Source organism: Rhinolophus hipposideros, assembly GCF_964194185.1.
Source record: "Rhinolophus hipposideros genome assembly, chromosome: 5".
NCBI classification, from domain to species: Eukaryota; Metazoa; Chordata; class Mammalia; order Chiroptera; family Rhinolophidae; genus Rhinolophus; species Rhinolophus hipposideros.
The window spans coordinates 19,150,935-19,177,526 of NC_138051.1; the positions used below are offsets into that span (position 1 = coordinate 19,150,935).

Sequence of the window (26,592 nt, forward strand, 5' to 3'; positions counted from 1 at the left end):
GTCCTAAGACCAAAAAATATGAAATCCTCAGATGCAGAGCCAAGTCTGTAGGTACCTAGAAGTATGAACCTCCATTTTGGAGAATTATTACATGCTGTAATAGAAAGGAGGAAATAAAGAAGTCTCTGGCTTGGTAACTTCTATTCTTATGTCATTCTTTTGGGAGGGTTAAGAGTTATTTTTACATTTTGTTTTCTTATATCTTTGTGATTTGCAGATTTCTTCTAATGAAGTAGTATTTTATACTTGCCTGTTCAGTAATTAAGAACTATAAAGTAAAAATGTGGGAAACTTTAATTCCTTCCTAGATTTATTACTCCTTTGCTTCAGAGTCTTGGACAAGTCACATAATTGGTCTTGAGTTGGTTTCCTTGTGACATGAAGGATAAAATACGTCATAACTTTTACCCCTCTGTTAAAAGAAACTTTGTCCCAGCACATCTGCTCCCAGCTCCTCCATCAGGATCTGCGTTTACTTCCCTATTCCCTACTAACCCCAAGTCACATAGTGCACCCTGTGGATTCCAGATGTGCCCTGTTTGCCTACCTGGGAAACCCCACAGTCCTCCCACCTAGACCAAGCCCTGGCCTCAGCCCACGAGCGTTCACTCCTCCCAAAACAGAAAAATTTTGTAAACCTGAAATGGTACATATTAGTGTTGATTGTAATAATTAGGAATACCTTTATGTTTAGGTTTGATCATTTAAAATACAATCCTACTATTTTAATTTCTTAAAAAATTATTTTGTTCATAAACATTGACATACCGTATCTATTATGTGCCAGCCATCGGTGATTTCAAGATGAAGAAAATATTGTCTTTGCCTTTAAGGAGTTAATAATTTTGCAGGCAAGATAAACGTGAAAAACAAAAACTTACAATGTATTGTAATCAGTTCTATCGTAGAAGTGCATATTAGTGCTATGGAAGCATAAAGAACTACAAAGGTAGAGAATCATCTGTTAAGAAAACTAAAGAAGATATTTGTGAGTCTTACTAATTCTATTATTTAGCCGAATGGAATGGTTCTTTAAGAGAGATGAAAGTAAAACTATTTTAGAAAATTATAAAGTAAAAACTTTTTTCATATTGAATGAACTTACCTTGGACTATGAAAAATTAAGCTTTTAACATCAGTGTAATGTATAAAATCAGGGTCGTTGCATGTTTTTGTGATCATATAATAATAGCTAAAGAGGGCAGTGTTCTCAGAGCCAGATATTATAATCCAGGAATTTCTTGCTCTAAAAAAAGTAATTTCATGGTCAGTTTAAGCATAAAATACTAATGTATTTGATATTAAAAATAATTTTTCATTCCTACCTCAATAAACCAACTTTCAAAGTGATTTTTAAGTTTTGGGGTTTTTTTAACTTAAACTTTTTTTAAACTTAAACAGGTGGAATCATCTGTTTACCCTGTCCCCAAAGTAATTTGTACCTACCACTAATATAATACTCATCGTATTATAGTTTTTCTAATCTCCTTCACTAGACATTGGGTATCTTATATTACATACATATTGTTTGGCAGGTAGGTGTTCAGTAAGTATTTTTGAATCAATGAATAAATATATTCTTAAAACTTTTTCCATAGGTGCTGCAGATGATTACAATAGAATTGGTTCTTCATTATATGCTTTAGGAACTCAGGATTCTACAGATATATGCAAGTAAGGATTCTGATTAAAAAACATTAAATATAAAGAAAACAAAAATTTTGTTGGTAGCCTGGGCATACATAATACTTAAGACCCAGCTGACATTTTAGAATATTTTTGTCAAACCACATTGATAATAAGGAGCTTCTTTATAAACTTAGGTCGGTGTCAGTTTTTATCTTCCGTTTTTTATTTTCTAAATCTGAGAAATAAAAGTAGACCTTAATGTAATATTTTTACTTTTACAACGTGTTTTTTTTTTTTAATGAAAATGGGCTGATTTGTGTGTGAGAGAGGAGAGACAGAATTTGTGTCAAAATGTTGTTTTGATAAAGTTTATTGTAAATTTAAAATTCTGTTTAGTATTAGAATGTATATGTATGTATTTTATTGGAAGCCAAATTGATTAAAGTAAAATTTGATGCTATCAGTTTACACTTTTTAAAGAGGCTGGCTGACTGTTCTAGTTTTTGTAGTTTCTTGAATGTTGGAGCAACTGGATGGGGATGGTGTGTTGTGCATGTAAGTGTAGAAATGCTCTCCGGAAGTTGACTTGCATAGCTCTCCTTTACTTACTTTATGGTAGTTTTTCACTTTAATTTTAATCTAACCATAGGTAATTTTAGTTGATCCTATAATATTGTTTAAACCCAACTCTTCATTGAAAAGTAATTCAAACTTTTTAAAAAATGTTAAGTGGAAAAACTATTTTCATAGTTTATGCTTACCTTTAAACCACATCCTTGAACTTTTCTCTAGTATATCTTCTCATTAGACATGTAAGATCCAAGTTTATGGTCCGGCAAAGCAAGGTACTGTAGCTTACACTAATGAACATGCTACCTTCCCAAAGAGTTAGTTAAGTCTTTGATAAGAAGAAAAAAAGTGACCCTTGCCATGTGTTATCTTGCATAAACCTGTCAAAGTAAGTTCTTTTTAGTAAAACAAAGTTCATAAAATTGTGTTTAGCTTTCAATACTATTTGTCCTAATCCAATTACATCATCTATAATTACATATTTTACAGAATACCTTTTAATAGTTTGGCATTGGGATATTTTTTTAGCTGGTTGTCAGCATTTGAGAAAGAGGCTGTTTAGTTAAAAGTGAAAGTGAATTGTGAGAAGTTGGTTGTTCATTTCTGTTGTTTCCGAAAACAAAGCAACTCTATTTGAAAATGTTTAAAACATAACTTATCAGATATCTTCAATAACTGCTCCAACTTCAGTATTTTCCTTTTAAATCAGCCTTTTGTCTCTTTGTATGTGATTGTTCTGTAAGAATTTTGAAAGTATAGGCTTTAGTATTAACGTAGCATATCACTAAAGAATATCAAGACAATTTTTTTAGAGTTTTAATGTATGGCTTAGACTGAAAGGGGAAATTTTTCTGTAACAGATTTCAAATATGTTGTGGATAGAAGTACAGAGAAATTTTTGTTGAACTAAATGAAATAAACAAGACCATAAATATTATTGTAATGAAATAAGAATGTTCATTATTAATATGTTTTGGCGGTATTATGTATTCTCTGAATATTTCAAATGGAAAATTATTTAAAGGTAGCTTCTAATGAAATATTTTTCTCTTCCAGGTTTTTTCTCAAAGTTTCAGAACTGTTTGATAAAACGAGAGTAAGTACTGTTAATTAAACTTTGGTAATCTAAAGCTGTGCATACAGTAGTGTTTTAACTGATGGCAGTGTTTCACTTAATTGAGGAAGATGAGTTATACTTCCTGAAGGATGAAGAAACATTAAGATTTGAAAATTTGAGAATTTTTCAGGAAATTCAGTTTTTATTATGACCTTTTGGTATTTATGTAGATGTTCAAATTCTTGATCAGAAAACATGCTCATTATGAATACTGGGTTTATTTTTATGAAGAATGTTCTTTTCCTGGGTCTTCGTAAGCTAGAACAAAGTCTTAGGTTCATTATAACGTTACCAAGACTGTATTATTTTTGATTCCCCTTGATAGACTGGTTTAAAAGTGAATTGTATCAATATGAGGCAAGTGTACAACTGCAGATAGGTTTCATTCATAGTAGTAATAATTTAATATTGACAGTCTTAGTTTTCAGGGATTGGTCCTAGATATCCTAGATACAATAATATTTAACATTTTAATCACTTGATAGAATAGTGAGCATGTTTATTAGATGTTCAGTGGTACTTAGATGAGAGTGGTAGTGTCTAGTCCATTGTAGAAACCTGATTTCACCATGACCTTTTCAACTGAGTGATGCGTAGTAGAGACAAGTAAAAGAAAAAGAGATATTCTCACACAAAGGAAAAAGTCCTTAATTATATAAATATTGTTATACTGGGGTCCATATAGCCCATTATTCTGCCTTTGATATTTGTACCAATGAGCATTTTCTGGGATGATAGAGTTTTTGTGTGTGTGTGTGTGTGTGTGTGTGTGTACATTTACATCATAAGAATAGAGATATATAACAAAATAACCTTATATGTAAGTTTTTTCCAAAGCAAATGTCAAGATAGGATTAGATGTGCAAGATAGTTATTATGAGGAACAAAGGAAGGAGCAGGAGTAGATAGGAAGAGCCTTCAGACCATGATGCAGGTCTATACCTGTGCAAGGACAGGGCAGAAGAAGGAGTACTGGGTAGGAAGAGTTTCAGACTGTATCACAGTTCTGAGAAAGTTTTGTCTGGGGTGGACCGGTGGCTCAGTTGGTTAGAGCGCGAGCTCTGGGCAACAGGGCTGCCAATTCGATTCCCATATGGGCCAGCCAGCTGTGCCATCTGCAGCTGGAATGAAGACAACCAGTTGCAGCTGAGCTGCCGCTGAGCTCCCAGGTGGCTGGGTGATTCCTTTAGTTGAAGCACATCCTCTCAACCACAAGGTTGCTGGTTTAACTCCCGCAAGGGATGAACTGTGCCCTCTGCAACTAAGATTGAACAACAGTGACTTGACTTGGAGCTGATGGGTCCTGGGAAAAACACCCTGTTCCCCAATAAAGTCCTGAAAATACACACTGTTCCCCAATAAAGTCCTGTTAAAAAAAAGAGACAGAAAATAAAGAAAGTTTTGTCTGAGTCAAAGGAGCGTCCCTGAGTCACAGTTACCCATTAGAGAAGTTGTGCATCAGGCAGGAATGGGCTGGCACTACTACCCACTGTGCTCTGTGATTGGCTGGGTACAGTCAAGGCAGAGGGGAGGATGGAACATAATCTTGGTACAAACATGATTCTGGATCCAGAGAGATGGCACTGGGGGCTATCAAATAACTGTTCCTGGCAGCATGCAATCAATCAATCTCTCTCTCTCTCTCTCTCTCTCTCTCTCTCTCTCTCTCTCTCTCTCTCTCCCTCTCCCTCTCCCTCTCCCTCTCCCCCTCTCCCCCTCTCCCTCTCCCTCCCCCCTTCTCCCCTCCCCCCTCCCCCCTCCCTCCCAGGGGTGTCTGCTTTTTTGTGCTTCTGCCTCATTTCTTCACTTGTGCCTAGTATGAGTGACTGGCCCCCTCCCCCTCCCTTTGACCCCTTTCCTTTAAGAGGGCCCTCAACCCAATGGGGCAGAGAGAGGGACTTGTCCTGTATCTGGTACCCTTCTGGGACCATTTGGATTGGCTCAAGTGATAACCTAGCAACCTAGGCCGCCTCCCTCTCCCTATGGCCTGATGTTTGTCCTTTTCTTCAGCTCAGTTTATTTTATACTCCTTAGGCTGGGGCCTGGCTAGGGAAAATCACCAAAGTAAGTGTTTTTTTGTTTTGTTTTTTTGTAAGTGGTTTTTTAAAATGATAGTTTGCTCTCCTGCCGTGGAGCTTTCAATAATTCAAAAAGTATTTATGTTAGTTTTGAGAATCCATTCTAAAAATCACTTGCTGTTCTTAGGTGATAGGTTTTATTTTATTTTTTAATAATTTTATATTTTAATTACAGTTGACATGCAGTATTATATTAGTTTCAGGTATGAAATATAGTAATTAGACATATAACTTTACAAGTGATCACCCTGATAAATTTAGTACCTATCTGATATCATACATAGTTATTACAATATTATTGACTATATTTCCTATGCTGTGTACTTTACATCCCCATGACTATTTTGTAACTACCAAATTCTTCTTTTTTTGTTTTTGTTTTTTTGTAATTAAAGTTTATTAGGGTGACAATTGTTAGTAAAGTACAATTCGAAAATACAGGTGTACAGTTCTGTAATACATCGTCTCTATATCACATTGTGTGTTCCCCACCCAGAGTTCTCTTTCCATCACCAAATATTGGCCAAATTCTACTTCTTAATCCCTTCCCCTTTTCTACCCATAGCCCTAAACCCCCCTCCCATCTGGCTACAGTCAAAATGTTATCTATATCTATGTTTGTTTTGTTTTTCAGATTTTACATATAAGTGAAATCACATGGTATTTGTCTTTCTCTGTCTGACTTATTTCACTTAACATAATACCCTCTAGATCTATCCATGTTTTTGCAGATGACAAGATTGCATTCTTTTTTATGGCTGAGTATTATTCCGTTGTATATATGTTCCACTTCTTATCCATTCATCTGTTGATAGAAACTTGGGTTGCTTCCATATCTTGGCTATTATAAATAATGCTACAATGAACATATGTCTTTTCAAATTAGTGTTTTGGGTTTCTTTGATTAAATACCCAGAAGTGGAATTACTGGCTCCTTCTTTATCTTTTGTTACAGCCTTTTGTTTTAAAGCCTAATATAAGTATTACTACCCTGGCTTTTTTTTTTTTTTTTTTCATTTCCTTTTTCATGAAATATCTTTTCCCATCCCTATACTTTCAGTCTGTGTGTGTCTTTCAATCTGAAATTGAGTCTCATGTAGGCAACACATGTGTCTTGTTTTGTTACCCATTTAGCCACGCTGTCTTTTTTTTTTTAATTATTGGGGAACAGTGTTTTTCTCCAGGGCCCATCAGCTCCAAGTCGTTGTCCTTCAATCTATTTGTGAAGGGCGCAGCTCAGCTCCAAGTCCAGTTGCCCTTTTCAATTTTTAGTTGCAGGGGGCACAGCATCCCATGGGGGAATTCATCCCATGGGGGAATCAAACCTGCAACCTTGTTGTTGAGAGCATCCCATGGGGGAATTCATCCCATGTGGGAATCGAACCAGCAACCTTGTTGTTCAGAGCTCGCACTCTAACCAACTGAGCTATCCGGCTGCCCCAACCACCCTATGTCTTTCTTTTTTTTTTAAGATTTTATTGGGGAAGGGGAACAGGACTTTATTGGGGAACAGTGTGTACTTCCAGGACTTTTTCCAAATCAAGTTGTTGTCTTAGTTGTGGAGGGCGCAGCTCAGCCCCAGGTCCAGTTGCCATTGTTAGTTGCAGGGGGCGCAGCCCACCATCCCTTGCGGGAGTCAAACCAGCAACCTTGTGGTTGAGAGGACGCGCTGCAACCAACAACTGAGCCATCCAGGAGCTCAGCGGCAGCTCAGCTCAAGGTGCTGTATTCAGTCTTAGTTGCAGGGGGCGCAGCCCACCATCCCTTGTGGGAATCGAGGAATCAAACAGGCAACCTTGTGGTTGAGAGCCCACTGGCCCATGTGGGAATTGAACCGGCAACCTTCGGTGTTAGGAGCACGGAGCTCCAACAGCCTGAGCCACTGCGGGCCCCACCCTATGTCTTTTGATTGGAGTATTTAGTCCATTTATATTCAAGGTAATTGTTGATAATTATGTAGTTATTGCTTTTTTATTATTCATATTTTTTTATCGTTGTCTTCTTTAAAAAAGTCCCTTTAACATTTCTTGTAATGCTGGTTTGGTGGTGATGACCTCCTTTAGCTTATTCTTTTCTAGGGAGCTCTTTGTCTGTCCTTCGATTCTAAATGATAGCTTTGCTGGAAAGAGTAATCTTGATTATAGGTCCTTGCTTTTCATCAATTTGAGTATTTCATGCCAGTCCCTTCTGGCCTATGAAGTTTCTGTTGAGAAATCAGCTGATAGTCTTATGGGAGTTCCCTTGTAGGTAACTAACTGCTTTTCTCTAGCTGCTCTTAAGAGCCTCTCTTTGTCTTTAAACTTTGGCATTTTAATTTTGATGTGTCTAGGTCTGGGCCTCTGGGTTTATCTTGTTTGGGACTCTCTACACTTCCTGGCTTGTACGTATATTTCCTTTGCCAGATTAGAGAAATTTTCCATCATTATTTCTTCAAATAGATTTTCAATTCCTTGCTCTCTCTTCTAGTACCACTATGATGCAGATGTTGTCCTAGAAGCCCCTTAAACTGTCCTCATTTTTTGGATTCTTTTTCTTTTTGCTGTTCTGACTGGGTGTTTTCTGCTTCCCTATCTTCCAGATCACTGATTTGATCCTCTGCTTCATCTATTCTGTTGATTCCTTCTAATGTATTTTTCATTTCAGTCATTGTATTCTTCATTTCTGACTGGTTCTTTTTTATGTTTTCTATCTCCATTTTTATGTTTCCTATCTCTTGTTCTACCTGAGATCATTGAGCATCCGTATAAGCAGTGTTTTGAGCTCTGCTTTTGTCTCCATTTTGTTTAGTTCTTTTTCTGGAGCTTTGTTCTGTTCTTTCATTTGGGACATGTTTCTTTGTCTCCTCATTTTGGCTGCCTTCCTGTGTTTGTTTTTATGTAGTAGGTAGAACTGCTATGTTTTCCAGTCTTAGTAGAGTGGCCTTTTGTAGTAGTTGTGCTGTGGGGTTCAGTGGCACAGTCTCCCTGTACATACACTAAGCCAGTTGCTGCAGATGTGTCCTTTGTGTGGGTTGTGTGTGCCCTCCTGTTGTAGTTGAGCCTTGATTGCTGTTGGCATTTCAGTGGGAGGGATTGACTCTTCGACTGATTAGTTGTGAGGACTGGCCGTGGCTACAGTGGAGGGGCTTTGGTGCAGGGGCTGACCCTATGGGGCAGGATTTGCTTTAGCAGGGCTCTGATGCCTGCCCAGTCTGCCCTTTGGGTGTGTCATCTGTGGAGGTAGTTGTGTGGTGCTCTGGTGTAGTTTGAAGCAAGCCACCAGGTGTGTCTGTTGTTGAGCCTCTTGGGAGAGACTCTAGTGCAGTCCAAGGTCAGCCACTGCCTTTGACCTGCCCAGGGCCACTTGATATGAGCTACAAAGTAATCTGCGATGGTTGCCACTTGTGCTGGGCTTGGAGGTGCCTGGGAAAGGCTAAGCTGCACTCTGAGGCCAGTTGCTGCTAGTGCCAGTTGGGGCTGCTTAGCAAGAAGTATGGGACACACGGAGGCCAGACTCTGTTTGTTTGGGGGCTTGTGAACCTTTGAGAGATTTTAGGAAAGTCTGTAGCACGGAATAGATACTGGAAGCAACTTTGGTGAGCCTGCAAGTTGGGTGAGGTAGGATCTCAGGGCAGGGCAAACAATGCTAGGTTAATGGAACCTGCTTGCACAGGCTAGATTGGGGGAGATGTCAACAAAGGAACAGTGGCTTCTGCTGGCACTTCTGTCTGGGAGAAAGCTGCCCCTCGAGCCCTCACTCTGAAGCCAGACAATTCAGTTCCTCCCCATATGTCTCTGGTGCCTTTTGAGCTCCCGCCCTAACGCTGGAGCTCAGAGCAAGGGAGTTTGTCAGCAAGTAAGTCCATGTATGGGTCCATTAAGAGGAGTACCTGGGACTCCAACAACCCTCCATCTCACTCAGCCACAATCTCTGCTGGTTTTCACAGCTAGAAGTTATGGGGGGCTTCTATTCTCATTATTGGAACCCTGGACTGGGGAGCCTATTGTGGGATTGGAACCCCTCATTCCTTGAGGGTGGAGCCTCCGTAGCCAAGATGTCCCTCCCAATTTTTAACTGCCACATGTGCGTGTGGGCCCAGCCCTGTCCGTGTCTCCATATCTCCTACCAGCCTCAACATGGTTTCTGTATATCCTTAGTTATAGGACTTCTGTTCTCAGTGATGGTTTTTCTGTAGTTTAGTTGTAATTATGATGTGGTCGTGGGAGAAGGTGAGCACAGCGTTTGTTTACTTATTCTGCCATCTTGACTGGAAGCCAGCAAGCAATTTCTCTTGAAGGAGATTGGAGTGGCATATTTCCATAGCCACTACAATCCTTATTTCCTTTAGTGTTTGCATGTTGTTTTGGTTATTCTTGCTGGGTAACAAACCATCCTAAAATCAGTAGCTTAAAACAATAGCCATTTTATTATGCTAATGAATTATTTGGGTCAGGAATTTAGAAAGGGCACATCATTGCCTCTGCTCCCTGATGATCTCAACAGGGAAGATAATGAAGGCTGGGCTGGAATCATCTGAATCACACATATATCTGGGGTTCATATTGGCTGTCAGCTGGGACTTTTGCTGGGGCTGTTGACTGTAACACCTATACGTGGCTTTTCTATGGAGTCACTTAGACTTTCTCACAACATGGTGGTTAGGTTCCAAAAGTGAGCATCCCAGAAGATGGCAAGTAGAAGCTCCTAGTTTATAAGGCCTGAGCCTGGAAACTGGCATAACATCACTTTTGCATTGGTCGAGCAGTCTTAGAGCTCAGATTCAAGGGGAGGGGCACATACCATAATGTAAGGAGAGGAGCCATATTTAAAAACACCCAACATCCATGTAGCATGTTATCTAAATTTATCTAAATCAATTTATCTAAGTCAATTTTTAATCTTTTAGGTTAAGAAGTTCCATAAGTTTATGTCTCCATAAAGTAATATTTTTTAAGAAGCGTCAAGTTTTTTCTGACTTTGTATTGAAGTATACATATAGGAAAGAGCACATAGCAGAAGTGTACATCTCAGTGAACTTTTACAAATTTAACACATCCATGTAATGAACACCCAGATCAACAAAGAGAATATTACCAGCAACCCAGATGCCTTGCCCCACCTTCAGCTGCCTTCTGAGTCACCACCTCCTGCAATGGTAACCACTATCCTAGCTTCTACCAGCATAGATTATTTCTGTTTTCATATTTTATATAAAGCATTATGCAATTTGCATTCTTTTATGCCTGGTTTCATTTACTCAATATTATGTATATAAGATTCATCCATGTTGTTACATGTAGGTATGTTTCCTTCATTCTTTTTCTTTTTTTTTTATTTTTTTAAATTATTTGGGGAATAGAGTGTTTCTCCAGGGCCCATCAGCTCCAATTAGTTGTCCTTCAATCTAGTGGAGGGCGCAGCTAACTATCCCATGGGAGAACTGAACCGGCAACCCTGTTGTTCAGAGTTTGCACTCTAACCAACTGAGCCATCTGGCTGCCCCTGTTTCCTTCATTCTTATTGCTGTATAGTATTCCACTGCAAGAATACACCTAAATTTATTTATTTGTTCTACTGTCGGTAGGCATTTGGGTAGTTTATAGTTTGGAGCTCTTTGCAAATAGTACTGCCAAAACCATTCTTGTATACCTTCAGCTGAACATAAGTGTATACTTCTGTTGGATGTAGATAACAAGGAGGGGAATTGGTAGATCATAGGGTATCCATGTGAAAAGCTTTCATAGATACTGCCAAACTGTTTCCCACAGTAATTGTACCAATTTACATTCCCACCAAAATGAATGTGAGCATTGGGATGCTGTACAAGCTTGTAATACTTGGTATCTTTTTTATTTTAGCCATTCTGGTAGATGCATAGGGTTTTTTTGGTTTCTTTTTTAACTTTTTATTTTTACAATAATTTTAGACTTACAAAAAAGTTGTAAGAATAGTACGAAGAATGTATATATATGCATCACCCAGATTTCCTGAATATTAACATTTTCTACATTGCTTAAAGTTCTTATATACCAAAAAGTCCATATTCATTCTGTTTTCTGCCCTTTGTACACATCTCTTTTTTTAAAGATATGAATTAATTTTTATACATAATACTATTATTAATGAATCCCCTTAATGTGATCAAATATCCAGTACACAGATGTTCCCAGTTGTCTCATAAGTGGCTTTTTACAGTGGAGTTTGAGTCAGGATCCAAACAAGGTCCCACTGTTGTATTTCCCAGTGTTGTATTTGGTTGACATAGTACATCTATTTTTATCAAACTGTCTTCCAGACTGAACAGTTCTCATCTTTTTAGCCTGACATGGCTACTTCCCATTTGATCTCAACTCAAACTAACCACATCTGTTTATTAGGTGTTTTCAGGCACATTTTGTTAATATTTTGACTATGTTTTCTGGTTGTCCTCAGCAGGAGGATTGGTTTGAATTACTTAGACTACTGTTGTCAACCTATATTATTTTAAAATCATGTATACATATCAGTTGCCATTGAAATGAATAGAGAGAAAATATAAGTGAAGCTGAAAGGTGATATTGAAATTCATTATAGCCAAGAAATTAAGTGAAATATAGAGTCCTTCCATAAATTCACTAACTCATTTGATCTTCTTGTCAGTTACAAAGAAAAGTAACAGACGAGCAGAAAAAGGTTATCACTTTAAATTTTTATAGTAATTAAGAAAACATTGAGTGTAGACTGTAAGTGCTGATTAAATGCCCAATTTTTTTCCCTTTTTCCAGAAAATAGAAGCACGAGTATCTGCTGATGAAGACCTCAAACTTTCTGACCTTTTAAAATATTACTTAAGAGAATCTCAAGCTGCTAAGGTAACTGTTGTTCAAATAGACTGTTTTACAAAAAGCCATCTCTTTAGAGGTTGTTAAACTTAAGGTTATTTAAGATGATTTATCTCTTGATTTTAAATTATATTTTCAAGTGAAATTTTTTTTTCTCATTTTAGAAATTGTAGATCAGGGAACCCCACATAAAAGTTTTCTCAGTAAACTTCTGATACAATATAGTATGGAGCTTTTTTTTTTTTTAATGAATTGGGTGTATTAATTCAAGTAAAATGTCTGCGAAAACAAAAGTAAAACCCCCAAATATCAATTGTATAGCTAAAGGATTCCTAATTTGATCTACATAAGTCCTCTGTTGAGGGTGAGAGAACTATAAAACAAGGATATTTTTTACTTTAAGGCAGCTCAAATTTCCTTTTGGAAATCTGTCTATGTGCAAGACTAAAACTCTTACTAATCAAAAAAATGTTTAAAAATAATATCTTGAGAGCACTGAAAACTGGGTGGCTCAGATACTTCAAAATCTGTGTTAATTTATGGATTGAGACATTGTACGGAAAATTCCCATTTGATCAGTGGTGAACACCTAACCATTTTAACTTTGAGGACTTGGATACTTGCAAATATACCATCCATATCAAATTATTTTAAATCAGATGGTATCTTATAAACTATTTACATTGGATGGCCAGGATAAAATGAATTGTTCACTTTTGAAGACTTTAAATTCATTATTTTATTATAATATGTAGTTGTTAAAAGATAATTTTTTAGAACAGGACATGACTAAAAGTAAATCTAATTTTTTTGGTAACCACAAGAGTGAATTAAAATTTAATTATAAAAATAAAACTACAATGAGGTATCACTACACAACTTAATTAGAATGGCTAAAATGAAAAAAATTCCGACAAAAATTACAGCAATTGGAACTTTCATAGTATTGGGACTGTGGTACAGTACTTTGAGAAAGTGTTGCGGTTTCTTTAAAAATTAAACATAGGCTAACCTGTGTTCTAGTAATTCCATTTTCAGGTATTTGAAAGCATATGTCCCCACAGATGTTCACAGCAGCTTTATTTGTAATAGCCAAAAACTGTCAACAACCCACATGCCCACCAAAAAGTGAGTGGATAAACAAATTGTGGTACAGCCATACAATGAAATGCTACTCAGCAATAAAAAAGAATTAACTACTCATACACGCAACAACATGGATGAATCCCAAAATAATTTTGCTGAGTGAAAGATGCCAAACAGTAAAAATCATAGTTTATACTAGAGTTAACTCTTAGTGTTGTACATTCTGTAGGTTTCAACAAATATGTAATGACATGTATCCACCGTCATAAGTATCATAAAGAGTAGTTTCACTGCCCTAAAAATCCTGTGCTCCATTTATTCATCCTCCTTCCCTCCAACCCCTTTTGATTTTTTTTTATTATTATCTTCATAGTTTTGTTTTTTCCAGAATGTCATATAGTTCAGCTTTTTCAGATTGTCTTTTTTTCATGTAGTAATATGCATGTAAGTTTCCTCTGTCTTTTCGTGGCTTGATAACTCTTTTTAGCACGGAATAATATTCCTTTGTCTGGTTGTACTAAATTTATCCACTCACCTATTGAAGGACATCTTGGTAGTTTCCAAGTCTTGGCAATTATGAATAAAGCTCCTATATAAACATCCACATGCAAGTTTTTGGGTGAACATAAGTTTTCAACTCCTTTGAGTAAATACAAAGGAGCTCAATTTCTGAGTAATATGGAAAGAGTATGTTTAGTTCTGCCAAACTGTCTCCCAAAGTGGCTGTACCATTTTGCATTCCCATCAGCAATGAATGAGAGTTCCTGTTGCTTCACATCCTCACGAACATTTGGTATTATCAATGTTGTGAATTTAGGCCATTCTAACAGATGTGTAGTGGTATCTCTTTGTTTTAATTTGCATTTCCCTGATGACATATGATGTGAAGCATATTTTGACATGCTTATTTGCCCTCTATGTATCTTCTTTTGTGAGGTGTCTGTTAAAAAAATTGGTCTTTATATAGTCAATAATGTTGTAAAGATTTTATAGGGTGTCAGATGGGCACATGTCTTATTAGGGAGACCACTTCATGGACAGTGTAGATGCCTGACCACTGCACTGTACACCTGAAGCTGAAGCTGAATAATATTGTATGTCAACTATAATTTAATATAGTCACGGGATATGATGGAGTCCAGCACAGGAAATAGAGTCAATGGAATTATAATAGATATATACGATGTCAGAAGGGCAATAGATTGGGGGAGGGGAGTTAGCTCTTTGTGAGGGGTGAAATATCTAACTATTGTTTTGTACACCTGAAGCCAATAATAATAAAAAAAATTGGTCTTTAGCCCGTTTTTTTAATTGAGTTGTTCATTTTCCTATTGTTGAGTCATAAGAGTTCCTTGTATATTTTGGATAGCAATCCTTTATCAGATATATCTTTTTATAAATATTTTCTCTTGGTCTGTGGCTTGTCTTCTCATCCTCTGGAGAGTGTCTTGCATAACAGGAAATTTAAATTTTAATGAAGTCCATCTTATCAATTATTTCTTTCATAGATCATGCCTTTAGTGTTGTATCTAAAAAGTCATCACCAAACCCAAGGTCATCTGGATTTTCTCTTATGTTATCTTCTAGGTGTTTTATAGTTTTGTGTTTTATTTTTAGGCCTATAAACCATTTTAGGGTAATTTTTGTAAAAGGTGTAAGGTCTGTATATAAATTCATCTCTTTGCACGTGAATTCCAGCTTTCCCGGCACCATTTGTTGAAAAGACTTTTTTTCCATTGTATTGCCTTTGCTCCTTTATCATAGATCAGTTGACTATATTTGTGTGAGTCTAGTTCTAGGCTCTATTCTGTTCTGTTGATCCAGTACCACACTATCTGGATTGCTGTAGCTTTGTGGTAAGGCTTAAAGTAGTGTCAGTTCTCTGACCTTGTTATTCTTCTTTAGTATTGTGTTGATAATTCTGTGTCTTTTGCCTCTCTGCATAAACTTTGGAATTAGTTTGTCAGTATCTACAAAACAACTTGCTGGGATTTTGATTGAGGTTGTGTGGAATCTAAAGGTCAAGTAAACTGATTTTTACAATATTGAGTATCCCTATCCATGATCATGAAATATCTATTTATTTAGTTCTTTGATTTCTTTTTTCAGAGTTTTGTGGTTTCCTCATACAGATTTTGTACATATTTTGTTAGATTAATACTTAAGTATTTCATTTTGTATATAATATATTTATATTTAATATATAAATTTATATATATATAAAATAATATTTTATATATAAATATATTTATATTTAATATAGTATTGTATTTTTAATTTCAAATTTCACTTGTTCATTGCTGGTATATAAGAAAGCCGTTGACTTTTGTGTTTTAATGTAGTATCCTACAACCTTGTTACATTCATTTATTAGTTCCAGGAGGTTTTTTGTAGATTCTTTCAGATTTCTACATGAACAGTCATATGTCATCTGTGAACAAAGATAGTTTTATTTCTTTCTTCCCAATCTGTGTACTTCCTATTTCCTTTTCTTATTGCATTACCTAGGACTTCTAGTACTATGTTGAGAAGGAGTGGTGAAATGGGACATCCTTGTGTTGTTCCTAATGTTAGTGGGAAAGCTTCTAGTTTCTCATGATAATGGTGATGTTAGCTATAGGTTTTTTTGTAGGTGTTCTTTATCAAGTTGAGGAAGTTCCTTCTATTCCTAGTTTGTTGATCAATTAACTGTTGACAAACATGTTAAGACAGATTAGTGGGGAACAGAATAGACTTTTCAACAAATGGTTCTGGGCCAACTGAAAAGTCACATGAGAAAGAATAATATGATGTTGGACCCTTCTTACATCATATATAAAAATTAACTCAAAGTGGATTAGAGACTTTATTAAATTTAAGACCTAAAACTACGTGTAACTTTTTTTTTTCCCCTTCTTCCGCCCCCGTCCCCCTCCTTCAAGCTGCTGTTTCTCAGTCTAGTTGTGTAAGCACAGCTCCCTGGCCCAGGCTGGTATTATGAGCCTTGCGCTCCCCTCACTGCGGTAGTCGGTTGCCATTCGTTGGTGGGCTGACCACTCACGGCAGCTCTCGCCGGCTGCCAGATGCTCACGCTGGCTGCCGGCCAGCACTCGCCATTCATGACAGCACTCGGTAGCCCAGTTGGACCTCTGGCTGCTCACAGCAGCCCAGCTCCAGGGAGAGCCCTTGTTCACAGTCTTAGCTGTAGAGGGCGCAGCTCACTGGCCCATGTGGGAATCAAACCGGCGACCTGGGCGTTAGGAGCATGGTGCCCCAACCCCCTGAACCACCAGGCTGGCTAGTTGTATAACATTTTTACAAGAAAACATAAATATAAATCTTTGTGACCTTTGATTAGGCATTGGTTTCTTAGATAGGACACCAAAACACAGCAAACAAACAAAAAATAAATAAATTAGACTTTATTAAAATTAAAAACTTTTGTGTGTCTGAGGACATTAACAAGAAAAGTGAAGGGTGACCAGATGACTCAGTTGGTTAGAGCGCGAGCTCTCAACAGCAAGGTTGCCAGTTGAATTCCCACATGGGATAGTGGGCTGCGCCCCCTGCAACTAAGATTGAAAATGGCAACTGGATTTAGAGCTGAGCTGCGCCTTCCACAACTAGATTGAAGGACAACAACTGATGGGTCCTGGAAAAACATGGTTCCCCAAACTTCCCCCAAAAAAAGTTTTTAAAAAGAAAAGTGAAAAAAACCTACACTAGGAGAAAATATTTATAAATCATGTAATTCCCTATAAGCTGGCATCCAGAATATATAAAGAACTCATAACTCCATAAAAAGACAAATAGCCCAATTTGAAAATGTGTAAAGGACTAAAATAAACATATATACAAATGGCTAATGAATACATAAAAAAAGGTTCAACATTATTAGCCATCAGGAAAATGCAAATCCAAACCACAATGAGATTTCACTTCACACCCACTAGGTAGTTTTAATCAGAAAGAAAGATAGCAGGTGTTGACAAGGATGTAGAGAAACGGGAGCGCTCACACAGTGCAGCCAACCACTTTGGAAAACAGTCTGGTGGTTTCTCAATAGGTTCAATGTAGAGTTACCAGGTGACCCAGTAATTCCACACCTAAAATGAGATACAAAAGAGAAATGAAAACATGTCCATGCAAAAACTCTACACAGATGTTCATAACATTACTCAGACAAATAGTGGAAACAAACCAAATGTCTATCAACTGATGATAAATCAATGTGGACTATTTGTACAATGAAATATTTTTAGAAATAAAAAGGAGTGAAGTACTGATTGATTCGTGTTGTAACAAGGATGAACTTGAAACTTTATGTTAAGTGGGAAAAGCCATACACAAAAGGCCACTTCTTATATGATTCCATATAATGAAATGTCCAGGGTAGGCAAATCTGTAGAGACAGAAAGCAGATCAATGGTGGGCGGAGGGAGAGGAATGGACGGAGAGTGACTGCTAACTGGGGTTTCTTTTTGGGTGATGAAAATGTTCTAAAATTAATTGTAGTGATGGTTACACAACTCTGGGAGCATCCTAAAAACCATTGAATTGTATACATTGAATGAGTGAGCTATGTGGTATGTGAATTATATCTCAGTAAAGCTGTTATTTAAAAAATTTAGAAGAGTAACTGGAATGTGGAATTCACTGTATAAGTGTTAGCTCTGGTGATGATGATTGGATAGTGGTGGTGGTGGTGGTGGAGTGTAACTACCAGAAAAGGAACATGTAGCATATGTTATTGTGAAGCATTCTGTTTTATAGGATCTCCTTTATCGAAGATCTAGGTCATTAGTGGATTATGAAAATGCTAATAAAGCATTGGATAAAGCAAGAGCAAAAAATAAAGATGTTCTGCAGGCTGAAACGTCCCAACAATTATGTTGTCAGAAATTTGAAAAAATATCTGAATCTGCAAAACAAGGTACTGTTATATTAACCTTTAATCATAAGGTATGCCTTATACTAGTATATAAATTAAAGCTAATCCTAATTTCTTTTGTTCACAGAACTCATAGATTTTAAGACAAGAAGAGTTGCTGCATTCAGAAAAAATTTAGTGGAACTGGCAGAGTTAGAACTGAAGCATGCAAAGGTAGTGTCATATTAAAGATTTAATAATTTAAGGAATTTATAACTTAGAATTGAATCATTTATGAAATTGATTCTAAGGGATACTGTAAGAACTATTTCTAAATTGGAATTATGTTATCCAAGATTATTTCATGCCTTAAAAATATTTAGTTTTAGTAGATGAATATCCTTATAGAGTTTTTATAAAGTGATTACTTTGAAGTAAGCCCTTTCTTGTGGTAAACATAAAGATGAAGCTTGGCTCAAACCTTATGGTAATTTTTCAAATGAAGAATCTTAGAATTGAGAGTAATTTTGAAGATCATCTAATTCAAACAAGAATAATATCTATAATGTCTCTGATGATCAGCTCTGCAAGACTATAGTAACTAATATGGAAACCAGTATCATTTTTTGATTAGTTGTTTAAAAAAAATACATCTTTCTTAATATAAACATTCCTTAAAAATTTATTTAATATTGCTATCTTCAGAAGGACTGAAAATTGAAAATGTATTCAGAATTCCCAAAACTGTAAATAAATACTAAAGAAATTTAAATAAACTTTTAAATGTTATTTTTTTGATACACTTTATAGCATTTATACTTCTGAAGTTATTAAAGCCTAAACACAAATCTGCTTCTTTTTAACTGACATATATTGGTGAAAATTTTGTCATGTAAAATACAAGAAAGATAAGTTTTCATTCCACTTACAGTTTACCCTTCAGATATTTGAGTAGTTTGTATTATCTATACATCTTCTGTCCTCCAGGCTAGACATCCTTGGGCTAAATATTTTTCATCCCATAACACCTCAACAGGGTTTTTATATTATTACCCTCTTGTCATTGCTTTTTAAAATATTGTACCTGGAAATAAAAACATTTTTTTCTACATGTGTGTTTTTTTTTTAACTTCCATATTGCACTAGCTTTATTTGGCTTATAATCACAAGCTTTTTTTTTTTTTCATTTTTGTAGTAAACAAAATTTACCATCAAAGCCATTTCTGAATGTTATGGTTCAGTAGTGTTATTAGGTGCATTCACATTGTGCTACAGATCTCTAGAATTTTTTTCATTTATTGAGCATATAATATTTAAAATGTAATTGCAAGTCATGTTTATGTCTTAAATGTTAGCTTGCTACTTTTATCCCATTGTATCCCAATCTTTTGGAAACGTGGATTTGCTCATATAGTACTTCACTGTTACACTAGTTAATCCTCCCAAGTGATGGACATTTGTAATTTGTATGAACTTAACCTTTTATGGCTTCATCTAAATTTTTATTTAAAAGATTGATCAGGACCCAAAGAATCAACATTTGTTAATCTAATTGTAAAAGTACGTGGCACCAAAAAAGTCTTCAGTTTTATCAGTTTCTCCCTTTATTTCTATATTAATTGGTATTAACTTATTTTCTGTGGTTGTAGTTATTTATATAGTTATGAATTCACTTATTTATATTATCATCAACCATTATTTCTCCATTTTATCTATTAAGGATATAAGAAGTGTCAAATTCTTCATTAAAATCAAGATATATGTTGTCTGATTTCTTGTTCTAATAACCTTGTCGGAAGAAAATGCTTTGATAAGCTTAGCATGGTTTATATTTACTAAACCTTCGTTGGTTTCTAATGTTCATTGTTTTTGTTCTTTTTAAAGAGGTTATAAAGTAGGATTTTGTTACACATGGAGAAGAGGTTGGCAAACTGCAGCCTGTGAGCCAGGAATGGCATTTATGTTTTTAAATGGTTATTTTAAAAAAGCAAAAGAATAATATTTTATGGCATGTGATAATTCTATGAAATTCAAATTTAATCTGTAAATAAAATTCTGTTGGGAGATAGCCAAGCTCATTCATTCATGCTTTGTCTATGATTGCTTTCACAGAACTACAGCAAAGTTGAATAGCTGAAACAGAGACCGAATGTCTTTAAAGTCTAAAATGTTTTTTATTTAGCCCTTTACTGAAAGAGTTTGTTGACCCCTACTACAGACTGATGTCAGCCTCTGATTTCCAGATTTTATATTTTTTTCAAATCCTTTCTGAAATGTGTTCTCTGTGTTGAACTTTCTGATAGCTCTTCTAGTCCAATAGCTCTTAACTGGAGGCAGTTTTGCTTTCCAGGAGACATTTAGCAGTTTCTAGAGACATTTGTGTTTGTCACAATACAGGGGAAGGGTTACTGGCATGTAGTGGGTAGACACCAGCGATGCTGCTAAACACCCTACAATACACAGGACGGCCCCACAGGCAGGGATTATACGGCTCAAAATGTCTGCATTGCCAAGGCTGAGGAACCCTGCTCTGTTGTCTAAGATTTCTTAATGATTTTGTAAATCTGAACAGAGGCCCATTTTGGTCCCACAATCCACATAAATTGTTCCATAAAGACTAGATATTAGTTAAATTTACAACAAGATGGTGTGAAAGTACTTTGGATTTCCTTTATTATAACTGGGATATATGTTGCCACATAGTTGAAATCTGGTTATAACAGAAAACTAAGTAGTTCAATCACTTTTGTGTCCTTGCAAATGGTTTCAGATTCTTTATTAACGAAGTATGATAAGGACAGTAAAAACAAAAAAGTGATGCTGCTGCTGAGGGTTTGAAATGAGTCCTCATGTGCCCTGTTGGAAAGTTGTGGGTTGGGGCACACCCTTTGGGGGGCAGTCTGGCGGGCTGCCAGGGCAGGGTGTGCATCTTTTTGACTCAGCAGTCCCACTTGAGAAATAATACCTTTAAGAAGATAATTTTACAAATATAGACAGGCTCAAAGTTATTTGTCACTATCCTATTGTTATACTGGCAAAAAATTGACATTAACCTGAACAGCCAAAATTTGTAAATGTTTATTTTCACTTAATTTCAGACTTTCAGAAAGTTTGAAGAAAAGTACAAAGAATTCCTGGATACTCTTCACCCAGATTCTCTAAATGTGCATATTACCACATTTGCTTTGTCCTCCCCTTCCTGCCTTCCCCATCTTTATACACATACCCACACATATCCACACACACTTATTATTGTCTTAAGCCATTTGCGTAAGTTGCCTCTTAAACACTTCAGTGTGAGTTTCCTACAACCAAGTAATTCTCCTAAATCCTCATTATAATAATAAAGATCAGGAATTTATACTGATACAATGCTTATCTGATCCACAGGCCTTTATTCACATTCCACCAGTTGTCTCAATAATGTCCTTAATGTCAAAAGGATGATGTGTTGCATTCAGTGCACATATCTTTTTAAACTTCTTTAATCTGGAAAAGTTCCTGAGTCTTTGTATTACGTAACATTGGGCACTGTTAAAAGCACAGGCCTACAGAATGTCCCTCAATTTGAGTTTGTCTAATGATTGGGTTTATATTAGGTACTTTTGGCCAAAGGACCACAGAGCTGATGCTCAAATTTTCTCACCACATCCTATCAGCAGGCACATGCTTACTGGCAATGTATAACTTTGATCATTTGGTTAAAGTGATGACTACAGGTTTCTCAATGGCAAAGTTACTTTATTTTTTCAGGATTTTATTGGGGAACAGTGTGTACTTCCAGGACTTTTTTCCAAGTCAAGTTGTTGTCCTTTCAATCTTAATTGTGGAGGGCGCAGCTCAGCTCCAGGTCCAGTTGCCCGTTGCTAGTTGCCGGGGGCACAGCCCACCATCCCTTGCGGGAGTCGAACCAGCAACCTTGTGGTTGAGAGCCCACTGGCCCATGTGGGAATCGAACCGGCAGCCGTCAGAGCTAGGAGCATGGAGCTCCAACCGCCCGAGCCACTGGGCCGACCCCAAAGTTACTATTTTATACTGATACAATGCTTATCTAATCCACAGGCCTTTATTCACATTCCACCAGTTGTCTCAATAATGTCCTTAATGTCAAAAGGATAATGTGTTGCATTCAGTGCACATGTTTTACACTGTGGAATTAAGAAGTATTCTGCAGGGATTCTTAAATATCCCATCACTCAACCGGCACTATCAAATAGAACTTTGTGCAATGGTGGAAGTGTTCTATAATCACCACTATCCAGTATGGTAACCACTAGCCTCATGTGGCTATCGAACATTTGAAATGTGGGTAGTGCAACTGAGGAACTGAGTTTTTATTTTCTTTCAATTAAAATACGTTTAAACTGTAGATAGCTATCCATAGCTAATAGCTACAGTATTGGCATTTTAGCCTCACACTGCTTTTTAGCCTCTATTCATGAATTTTGTCTGAATCAGTTATTATGATGGTTGCCAAATGGTCATTTTCTAATTCCATCATTCTTTATACATTATAGTTGACTTTCTACTCATAAGGAAGAGGTTTTCCTTCACCTGCGTTTATATATTAATGTAATCTAAATATACCTAAATTTGTCTTTATACATGTCTAAATTTAGATGCCAGTTCATGTCTTTTACAAATGGGTGCTTAGGTATGAATTTTATAGAATACTTTTGTATGTAATCTTACTATTTTTATAAAAACTGCTATAAATCTATGCTGATGAATATTTTAATGGCTAAAGGAAAGTGATAACCTATCTTACAGTCAGAAAATGTTCAGTAGTTTAACTTGTACACAGAGGACATACTTTATCCCTCATTAGAACATGCCAAATAATTTAAAATATTAATATTGTCTAGATGGAAATTTACTGAAGAATCTAGTGTATGGAAAATAATTGTACACGAAACAAATTATATCATTTTATGTCTTTAAACCTTTATTTGTATGTAATAAATAGCTGTTTCTAAAATTGTTCTTTTTTAACAAGTTTAAAGTTATAGGATTTCTAATAGTGTATAGTTTCAATAAGACTCTTCCAAGCTATTTGAACTTCATAATTTATTTTCCCTTCCTTTTCAGGGTAACCTACAGTTGCTGCAGAACTGCCTGGCAGTGTTAAACGGAGACACATAAGCCACACTCCACCTTCTGGTTAAAAAGGGCTGCCTTCCTTCAGATTGTATTTTTGTTTTCTTAATGATGTTAGGCAATTACTGCTCACTGAAAACAAGAGAAACAGCTGACAAAGTGCATCTACTCTCCTTTCTTTTGAGAAACATGGAGCGGTGCCGTCCACAGGTGTGCCAGTCTGGTGAAGGCCGCACTCCCGCCCCTGCGTGCTCCCAGGGCAGTTGTCACTCCTCGTGCGCTCCTCCTCAAAAGCCCAAAGTTCAGTCTTTTTTAAAGTAGCCTCTATAACTTTATTTTATGAATAGTATTCCTTATGGCTGCCAATCTTATTTACCTTTAAGTAATTTCTGAAGTTTAACCCTTTCAAAAATATATTCTTCAAACAAGATAAAGATTGCCATTACCTTTTTGAATTTTGTTTTTAAAAAAAACATTGTATACCACGTTAGCTCATTCATGTATCCTGGTAAAGCATATTAATCAGACTTATTTTTAATTAATGAATATTTCTTAGAAGTTTTGGGACACACTTTATGTAATCTTTCTAAGTATGATTTCTGAAAAAAAGCAAATGCATTAGTATGTTTGCCTTAAACTTGTAGACTAAACCAACTATTGTCAAATAAACAGTGATAACAGTGATGGTTTTTAATTCTGTGGTCATTGTATCACTCTAAAACCTGGAGTAGCCATAATAAATCTACTCCTATATAATGCTAGACAGAGCAGGTCTTAATTTTTCTTCCTTTAAAGTAGCATAGTGAACCAAGTTCACCAATCCCTTTACAAAAGAATGAACTGCTTCTCTGCTTTTAGCACTTCATAGAAATTGAAATTGGGCAGAGGCAGGTTAGGAACAACTTCTAAAATGCAGGAGCTAAGAATATGGTCTGTTATGTTTCCTGGATTCATCCCTAGCTCAGCCAGTTAACCATGTGACATGACATTGAGCTACTTGGTATGTAGAGAGAAAGAGGGCTGCTACAGAGAACAACAGCACTTGACATGGGGAAAATACTGCAATATTTGGCATAAAAGGGTACAAAAGGATACTAATTATCAGTAGTTATATTACAAATATTGGCCTTTCTAATGTGAATGAACATTATGTAATACCTAATTTAAAATTAGATTGAGTGGTTGGATTTTTCTACTGTCTTTTTCTAATTTTTATCCCGTTTGGAAACCACAGGCATTTGGGTTGGTCACCCCTCAGATGGGTTCTTAGTTTGTGTCTTCCCAAACCCTCCTGAAGAAGGCCTGGCCTACCAGACTAGTCACGGTGATTCCAGCCTTCCTCTGCAGCATGTTCTCTTGCCTCACTGCTGTGCTGGTTAATGTTTCTCTCTCTAATGTTTCCCGTTGCCCTTTGAACTGTTGATTTTTCTGTTGGCTGAGAGATCTGTCTGTGTGTTTTGTCCTTCATGTCACCTTCACTGGTGAAAATGGACCCATGTGATGGCTCATCAGTGGGTGAAGGTGGGACGGAGAGCCCTAGCTTCTGGATTCGGTGCACTTCCTTCACCCGGTGCCCTTGGCCTCAGGCAGGTTCACTTGACCTCTCTCTGCCTCAGTTTCTCTGCTATACATGACATGTTGACCTACCTCACAGGGGTGTTGTGAGGATTAATAAATGTTGGTACAGTGCTTTGGAAATGTGAAGATGCTGTGTAAATGCTAAGAAATAGCAAGTACAGGGCAAAAAGCTATAATGGTCCACATACCCATCAGCTAGTCTGTCTGTACCAAGGTGGCCTTTGGGGGTAGGGCATGGAGTGCATGATACATCCTTAGGCCCCTTACATTTTAGAGCACTTGTTGTGGGGGGGGGGGGTAGACTGGAAGGAGCAGTGTGGAGGCAGGGCAGTGGGTTGCTTAATATATAAATGAGATGACTACCACACCATGCAAGGATTTTCTCACTAACAAATCGTACAAATTAGGAACAGAATGTATGTTACTCCCTCAAAGGGCATACTTAGGATAGATTCTACTTCGCACCTCCAGAACAATTGAAACATTCCATAGCTCACTGCTTGTCCCTAAAAATTAGAGGCCTAGATTTCACTATTCGTTGAGTTGTGGCATTCAGTTAAACATTTACTGAACATCGTTCCTGGGGAACAAAAGGTGAAACAGGAAGATGCCAAGTGGGAGAGACAAAGCCCTATACGGACAGTCTAGGTTTCTATCAAGTGATAATGCTTTGTACTCTTGGAGGAACCGGAGCAGGCCAGGGAGTGGGAACGGCCAGGGGAGCGAGACGAAGGGGTTTATGCGAGGAGAGTGGAGAATGGCAGGAGAGGAAATCGCAAACAAGAGTGAGCGGGTCAGACGTGTAGACCAGTGAGGCTGAAAGACGGGTACCTAGTTTGGAAAAGCTTATACAATATTCTTAATGTTTCGTAGTAGTAAAACTATAGAAGTTGAGCTCAAACATATTTCCGAAGCGAGGCACTATGCAGAAAAAATTGAGTAAAACGGGAGAGGGAGCAAGGGCGATTGGTTTAGAAGGAAAAGCCCTGTGGGAGAACAGAGAGCGACTCAAAGCCTTAAAATCGGGGTGAAATGCTATTTGAATCTTAACCGTACGCCGTCTTTGGGTAGAGACGGGAACGTGTCCAACCTCACCCATGCCCCCGTCCTCTTTCTCTGTTGACATGCAATGTAAAAACTAGGGAGGGAGAGAGCTCTACATTAAGTAGGCTATAAGCTTGGTTACAAGTAACTACAGCAACGACCTACTTGGATGGACAAGAACATCTTTCCCTGCTCATTCCCACCCTACCAAGTTCAACCCACCAGCCTTTGCTTCGGGGTTCACTGTGGTTTTTTGCGGGTGAAAAGGCAGAGCTCGGAATACAAAAGAACGCCAACACTTCAGTTGCCGTGACTGACAACGTCACGCGTCAAGGCAAAACTAGTTCTCCGACAAGCAAGTGTCAGTTTGGGAAGAACCTCCTCTCCACGTGATTTCTTTCTCAAGAACTTGCAACACAAAAAAGGCTGGCGAGAAGTATGGGATCGCGTTCTTAAACCGACTCAAGGGCTCAGAAGATATAACTAGAGACACTGACAGAGAAATCGCGCAAAATCCACTATAAGACTTAGTTTAGAACGACAACAAAACAAAAACCCACAAAAATCCTCTATTTTTAGGACCGGAAAATGTCAGGGGAGAGCGCGAACGCAGTCCCCCACTACCACAAATTATGCAGTCGAGTTTCCCACATTTGGGGAAATCGCAGGGGTCAGCACATCCGGAGTGCAATGGATAAGCCTCGCCCTGGGAAAACCACCTTCGTGATCATGGTATCTCCCCTG

General features: G+C 37.1%; 1 protein-coding gene across 3 annotated transcripts in view; it reads left to right on the forward strand.

Moving 5' to 3' along the window:
* Window positions 1-24,928, forward strand: part of SNX6 (sorting nexin 6) — a 52,252-nt gene extending 27,324 nt beyond the window's left edge. The window contains exons 9-15 of one of the 3 annotated variants that reach the window (XM_081047745.1): window positions 1,599-1,674; window positions 3,256-3,295; window positions 10,448-10,528; window positions 12,138-12,224; window positions 18,033-18,192; window positions 18,278-18,363; window positions 23,218-24,928. In XM_081047745.1, coding sequence (XP_080903871.1) covers window positions 1,599-1,674; window positions 3,256-3,295; window positions 10,448-10,528; window positions 12,138-12,224; window positions 18,033-18,192; window positions 18,278-18,363; window positions 23,218-23,271 — 584 coding nt within the window. In that variant the 3' untranslated portion in view covers window positions 23,272-24,928. The remainder of the gene's footprint in view (window positions 1-1,598; window positions 1,675-3,255; window positions 3,296-10,447; window positions 10,529-12,137; window positions 12,225-18,032; window positions 18,193-18,277; window positions 18,364-23,217) is intronic. The other 2 variants (XM_081047746.1, XM_081047747.1) reach the window with 2 other exon arrangements.
* The last annotated feature ends 1,664 nt before the right edge of the window (window positions 24,929-26,592 follow it).